General features: G+C 35.0%; 1 protein-coding gene across 1 annotated transcript; it reads left to right on the plus strand.

Annotated features, from left to right (window-relative positions):
- The first annotated feature begins 565 nt into the window (after nucleotides 1-565).
- On the plus strand, nucleotides 566-1,821 carry LOC149564211 (uncharacterized). Its single transcript, XM_089827286.1, has 2 exons — nucleotides 566-1,135; nucleotides 1,400-1,821. The coding sequence occupies exons 1-2, from the start codon at nucleotides 962-964 to the stop codon at nucleotides 1,505-1,507; spliced, it is 282 nt and encodes a 93-aa protein (XP_089683412.1). The 5' UTR covers nucleotides 566-961; the 3' UTR covers nucleotides 1,508-1,821.
- The last annotated feature ends 5,686 nt before the right edge of the window (nucleotides 1,822-7,507 follow it).

Consider the following 7,507-nt stretch of genomic DNA (forward strand, 5'->3'; position numbering starts at 1 on the left):
TACATTTATAGAAACAAGCTTCCACACAAAGTCTATCATCTTAACAAGTTGATAAAGAGATACATTCATATATGTAAAGCTTCCACACAAAGCCTATCATCTTAACAAATTGATGATATATATTACACAACACTAAACTTCATAATCAAAAAACAAATAAAAAAGTTCCTTGCGAATAACAAAAACTCTAAAAAGATCATTTCTCTTTTGAATAACCCAACAAATTTTTAGATTAAAAAAAATCATTAAAGCACTTACTACATAAGTCTATTAAAATAATAATAATAAGTTTTTATCGTAAATGTCACCATTGCATTATGCTCACGTACTTTAAATTATATTTAATTAAAGACACTCACAAATACAATTATACAATGAACCATTAGTCAAGTATTTTATTCTACCATAATAACTCCTTGTTATAAGCCACGTGCTTTACCTATTTTAATGATAAAATATTTAAAAATAAAAAATAAAAAATTGCTGAAGACATTAGAACTACACAGGAAGGTATGGTTGGGCAACTAAAAACATTATAGAGCGAATAAACAACCACTCTACTATTAAATTCTTGAACGAAAATGTATCCTCGACAAAATTAGATACAGACAGCAAACCCCATTGAAGAAGTGAGTTTGAAGCGAAAACAAATTCATACTATTTCTACATCCAGAGTTGTATTCTCGTCTTTCTTAGCCTTAGCGTGCAGAAATGGATAAGACCCTTCCGTGGAAACAGACAAAATGAAATTCCTTAAGTTGGGAGTTGTTGGCTTACATTTTGACTTCAATTTTAAATTGCATTGCTGAAATGGGGCGAATCGGTCCATGGCAAGAGTCGCAGGATAACTGAACCTCTAGGTTTTAGTACTATTCAGCATCTCGATGACCCATTAGGGCACTTCCCACAAATTCTAATCAACGTTTGTTGCAGACATTGAGGAGATAGCATCTTAAAGAAAATGTGCCCCCTGAGGATTATACTGGTTTTTCTTTCAGGTGTCGTGGCGTTATACTTTGCTTGGAAAACAGTGAAGTCTAATAGAGACCAAGAAGAGCCTGAACAAGATCCAGTTCTTAAAAAAGGCAATGTGGCACCAGACGTTGAGATACACAAATTGAGCCTCCTCAAAAGGGTACGCATGTATACATTTTCAGTCATTTAATCGTTAGTTAATCTCAGCTATTTGGGGTTTTAGGAATTGCATGTATCGTTTCATGTTCTAGAGTTTGTGGGTCTTTGATGTTTATTCTTTTCTTGAGCTTTTATGATCTGTTTCCAGCTTTGTAATCTTTATCAGAACCATTGATCATTTGTGGGCGCCTTCGGGCATTTATATATTTAAATCACAGAAAGTTAAATCAGCCCTTGCTTTCTATATTTTTGTGGAATTTTACAGATTAACGGAGCCATTGTATATGGGTTTTGGGCATTTGTGGATATGGCGAGTGGAAGATACTTGTGGCAGAGCATGAGGGCTCATACCCACGAAACAAAAGCCAGTTAAAATCACTCCACTCCCTTTGAGGGAAAATCCGTTTCAAATGTTTTTATTTGGGATCGTAATCAGTTTTAGCTCCCTTAATAATTCAGTATCCTAGTTGTGTTTTCGTTTGCCAAGGGATATGATGTAATTAGTATCCTTTCTTATCTGTATGTTTGTATAGACAATGTTCTTGTATTAAAAGAGAAAGGTGAAAAGGGCAAAAAGGGAAAAAAAGAGAGGGAGGGTTTCAGATTGCCATAAAAACGTTCATTAAAGCATGTAATAAGTATCCTTGTGTGAGGTTTAGTAAATGATTTCTTGTTTCTGGTTGCAAAGTGATCTGTTGGGACAAATCTGTTTTTGTGGTTTTCGGTGAAGACTTTTCCAATACAACATGCATTGCGTAGGAGTTATTCTTCATGGTTATTGGATAGAACATCTATAATATGTTTCTACAGGAAATGCTCACTAGATTTGAACATTACTCTCATTATGGCAGATGTGCCTTACTCACAACAATCATGCGGAAAAAAACTCTTATATTGCCAATTTCCAATAAGAGGTCTAAATTATGCTTCACATTGCCTAATAAGCGGGAGTAAATGAATAGACGTGTATTGCTTTTACTTTTATATTAATTTTTTTTTTTTTTAAAGTGGTCCTTAATCTTCATATCAAGGACCTGCGGTCTTATACGGAGAAAAGAAAGAGTGGTTCTAATTAACATCAATAACCCCATGAAAACATACTTATAGTACCAATTTATAATACCCCTTTAGTGAATGATATATTTTTTCAGGAGGTTCGTGTTTGAGAATCTTAGACTGCCTAAGAAGTCAGACCAATTACAGAAAAGTAAGTCCAATGCTTCGCATTACTCGGTTAGGTTAAAGCAGATTACAAATATTTAATACTAGCTAGATATCAGTTTAATTATACAAGGTTGTCCTACCTTTTATACATGCTTTCAATCGTAGTGTAATGTTCCATTCTCGGATCACCTCATTCATTACATTAGATTCACAAATTCAAAATGCAATAAGAGAAAATTATAAGTCAACATGTAATCTTTACTCAAGAATAAGATGAGATAAAATCTGTTCTGGGAACATGCAGCCAGATTCGATAATAATGTAGATATAACTCAAGAAATATATCCCATTCTAGACTTAGGAAATATATACACAACAAATCTCAATGATTTGTTAAGAGATCAACCAAAACGAAGGTTGTGATGGAAGGCATGACGAGGCACCCCAAGTATCCTCTACCCTGTGCCCAGCAACAGTTCGTTATTCTCTTTAGCCTCATGTGGTCCCTAACCGATAGTCCTTAACCATCATATGGAGTAACTAGTGAGGGCTGTACGCAGTTTCCCTCCACCATTTCAACCTCTCACCTCTTATGATTGTATATAAGTCTCATTTGTGGTTGCAAACTAAGTTATCAGATTCGCCCCTGGAAGTTGAAATTTGAAAGTTGGTTTGCTGCAAAGTAATATTTGTTTTGAATTCGCTCAAAATTCTGCCAGTCAGGTAAATTCGCTGAAAATGTTCTTAGAAGAACTCTGTAAGAATTTTGGACCATTTTGGAAGACTTTTTGATTTGGACAGAACCCAAAACGAATTTGGGGTGAATTTGACTGGCGAATTTGACTGAAAAGTCATTTAATTGACTTTTTCATAAAGATATTTTTGCCAACTTAGGTTGATTTGACCCTGCAACAGATCTAAAGGGTTGTTTTATATGTCATTTGTGCATTTGTAAGTGAAAAGATAAACTTCTTGCCTTCATTTCTGTATGAACTTATCTGCTACAGCGCGCACACATATATACATGTTACATACACATTTTAAAAAAAGGTCTTGTACAAACTAACCCAAAACAAATTTGAACTCAACCCCCAAAAAAATTGGAACAATTTAGAACCTGCATCCGTACTGGGACTTTGGTTATAAAGAATCTGATTAGTTAGTAGTTTTGTGTCTTTGTATTTTGCTTTTACCTTTTACACTTGGGAGGGAAGCGAATAAGATATTTACAGAAGTTCAAGGCTAGCAATCGTCTATCGCCATTCAAACCGATATATTTACATCTATGCATAGCGCATAAAACTGGAATCTTGAATATTGTTTAATATGCACTGGAAGGTCAGATCTATTAGCACGAACTGGTGGGTAATTAGATATCATTGCACTAGGTTCTTCGTCCATCTTGTTCACCAGTTAGCTGTGCTATTGATTGATCTATTTTTTTCTTGAAACTATTAAATTCTTCATACAAAAACTTGAGTTATCGTGGTAGATAGGTCAAATATGTCACTCTACCATGCATTTATCCAATTCACATTATATATTAACAGGAGAGAGCATCTCTCAAATTCTGAACAAATACTCTGGATAGAATGCAGCAAAAATTATTTCAAGTTGCTGCTCGAAGTGCTGAAGCAAAGATTATAAGGGTTAGGGAAGGTTGTTAAATTGCTGCAGGACACGATTAGCTCCTTTTATAGAATGGATGCTTGAGATTTGAAACTCAAGTGGACTCGCAATCAGGCCAACCTTCTCTGGAAAATTTCATTGGAAATGCAGTCAGTAAATATGACAGCGACAAGCTCCACAAAGCTTCAATTCGATCAGTAATACTAATAGAAATGGGACGAAAAATTTAGGATCCAACAATCAATGACTCATCATCAAATTAAGTTTAATTATACATGAAAGAAGTAGATGCCAATCTTGGTAGCATTACTTAGGATCTGGATTGACGTAATAAACGAAAAGTATGATTGTATTCAATTACTCAAGAAAAACTTAGGAAATTAAAAAATGCTGGAAATTTCATAAGAATAGTGGAAAGACGTTTTTGTCCTGTCAAGTGGAAAAAAATGCTGCTTTCCCATCGGGCAAATTTGAACAGATTCTATGTTTTGTTTTTTAAAGTTAAAGCAGGGTCTAGGGGAAGCAGCCCCTGGCAGGTTCTGGGGGCAGTGCCCATGACACATCATAAAGGCCTATGAGGGCAATGGGCATCTAGACCTTTATGGGGCATGACTTTTTCCATAATTTTATTGCTTTTAATTGAGCCCCAAACTCTTCAATAAACAGAGTCATTGAGGACATCAGCCATTAATTAAGCCCTAACTCAATGTGAATGGAGCAGTATTCGAAAAAAATGATTGTCCTTCACCGTGTCCAAATTGATCCAATATCAAGTCACATAGGCAAAATCCAAATCTACACTGTAAAAATGATGTTTAGATTCAAGTGTTCTATGGGCAAATTGACTGCGACTTAGTCGTGATTTCAAAACTAAATGCTAATAGGTTGCAATTTCTAGAAAAAATGAAATGAAATTGGCAATTTTATAGCGTTGGGATTCGTACCAGCTATGAAAAGAAAAAACTGGTGATCCAATCTGAATTGAATTGCTGACATGCGGGAGGCACAAGTAATCGCTATTATTTTGGTGATCTCTGGTACTATGATTTCAACGGAGGTAGATCCTACAACTGATATCCCTCACTTGAACAAAATTTCTTAATATCACTTAGGGAAAGTTGACTACTCGTAGGTAGAAAATTCAAAAAGACATTAAGAGGGTTCGAGAAAGATAAGCACAATCTTTAGAGTTGAATTGGCATCTTTTTTTGGGAAATATTGTGAAAATTGTAGCACGAGTTTCAGGATTGAAGTTGCATGATGAAGGGTTTGGCTCACATCACTTTCTGGAAGAGATGTGAAAGATGATTGAGGTTAGTAGGATATGCTATTATTTGCTTGGGTTCCCGAATTTTAATATGGAATAGGAGAGTGTGATTTTCATTTCAGCCACATTGCTAAGTGCATGAAATGAGGTTACCGTTGAGATACACGGGTTCTGATAACTACATGACGAAAGTTGGCAGCTGGTCCATAGCATGGGAAACGACTATCCAGCCATCAGGATGTTCTGTGGATGTTACATCATCAAAAGTCAAAACTTCAATGTAGCATATGGTTATAATGCCATAGGATGGGGGAATTGTGATGGCTTAAGGAAGACGATAATAATAATAATATGTTCAAAACATTTTCACTATTTAGATTGCATATTGAGTCATATCCCCAGCTATAATCATAGTCAAGGTAATCAGCAGATTGGTACTAGATTTCAATTACACAGGATTAACTGTAATTGGATGTCTGGCTAAGGATACATAAAGTATATGCTTGGGTAGAGATAATAGTTTCAATGACATTTTCTTGAGCTTGAAGATGATCAATATTATAGAACTCTACGGTGTCTGCGAGGAGTCTTATCCCTTTCAGTTTCATACACTGATATAATTTAATATTTCATCAGAGTACAGTCTTTTCAATCACAAGCCAAACAAAGCGAGAGTCGAAAAGTTTATTAAGTATTCTGAACAAGATATGGAAGTATCTGAACAAGATATTGATGCAATGAATGAACTTTGAACCTGTTTTATGCCAAATGATAACATCTTTTGTATTATATGTGGAATATAGCAGCACATTTCACTCTAGATGAAGATCGGTGTATTCTTTATTTAAAGGTAATCCTAATAAAATCTAATTGAACGCTAGGAAGGATTGTGGATCCAGTGAGTTTGTTTACTTTGGCCATGAGAATCATATGAAGTGTTCAGTAGTTGTTAAGTACAACTCAACTATGGACAGCCATTTACAACCAACTATAACAATTACCCACAAACAGATGAGTAATGAATACATAGTTTAGTACAAACATACTAACACAATGTATTTTAAACAAATCTACATCATCTCTTCTCAAAAGAAAAGCCAAATTTGTAGTCAACAAGTAGAGATAAAATAAGATAATTTTATTAATGTCCAACAAAAGACCACAACGTGGGTCTATGGGACTGGAAGCTTACACCAAGAAAAAAGTAGACAAATGGAGCACCAAATGGTGTCCATAAAAGAACAAGCACAACAAAAGAAGAAGAAAGTAGGAGACATCATGAGAAAGATTAGGTATTCGTCCTCATAGGGAAAAAGTCTAACAACGATTGATCTATGCGGCTACCAGAGGCCTTGTGATGAAGCTAAGTGCAATGAGAGGAGTGTCGCTAGCAAAAAGGTCCCTTGTGGGGTCTCACACATATGGAATGGCTTGTGTTAGGGAAACTGTATGGTCACTTCACACCTCGAATTAGAGTTAAGGGTGAGAAGGTCATAATAAGTTGTGTCTGGGTCGTAATTTCTCAAAATTTAGAAGGAAAGGAACAAAAGAAATTTTCAAAGGAATTCTCTCAGATGGGAAATGATTACGCATAAGATGGAAGCAATTACTAAGGAAACATGAACTCAAGAACTCAAGAATTCTTGACCAAAATCATAAATCAAAATACTTCACGAGTTTGAGTAATAGAATACATACGATCTTGTTTGGATTAAAACTCCCTTCGATCATAGGCAAACAATGTCGACTCAGTAAAAAGGACATAAAAAATTGCAATGGTAAGTCCCAAATGTAGGATGGTTCAAATTGAACTTTGATGGGGCTTCTAGAAGCAACCTAGGCCCTTTAGGAGCAAGATGTGTGATTCACTCATGCCAAGGTGGGATCATAGGAAAATCATCCAAATCTTTAGAGATCAATACTAATAATATGACAAAATTTAAGGCTTTAGAAGAAGGTCTAGTTAATCTAACAGTCAATACAAGAGAAAGAGGGGCTTCCAAGATAACTCTCAATATAACTCAAGTTAGGTTAGCAAAAATCAAGTATGATGAAGAGATGCTAATACAAAAACTCAAACTATATAAAGCAAGTATGCAAACAAGTTGCTTTCATGCAAAATTAATTCACCTTATATTTGTTTTGTAAAGGTAAAATGGTTAAATTGAATTGATTGTTGGATTGATTAACTTGCTTGGGGTTAATTGATTTAATTGCAAGAAACACAAGTACAACCCTAATCATGTAAGTATGTAGATTTGAAACATAAACAGACAAATAAGAATGCAAATTACCATGAGAACGTGAAGTGGA

This window comes from Cupressus sempervirens, chromosome 4 (genome assembly GCF_028749045.1).
Source record: "Cupressus sempervirens isolate cs-2001-9-10 chromosome 4, ASM2874904v1, whole genome shotgun sequence".
NCBI classification, from domain to species: domain Eukaryota; kingdom Viridiplantae; phylum Streptophyta; class Pinopsida; order Cupressales; family Cupressaceae; genus Cupressus; species Cupressus sempervirens.

Bases quoted from the DNA above. Each gene is read 5' to 3' on its own strand.
- LOC149564211 (XM_089827286.1), top strand. From the start codon at position 962: ATGTGCCCCCTGAGGATTATACTGGTTTTTCTTTCAGGTGTCGTGGCG. The intron at 1,136-1,399 runs GTACGCATGTAT...GGAATTTTACAG, and splicing joins AATTGAGCCTCCTCAAAAGG to ATTAACGGAGCCATTGTATA.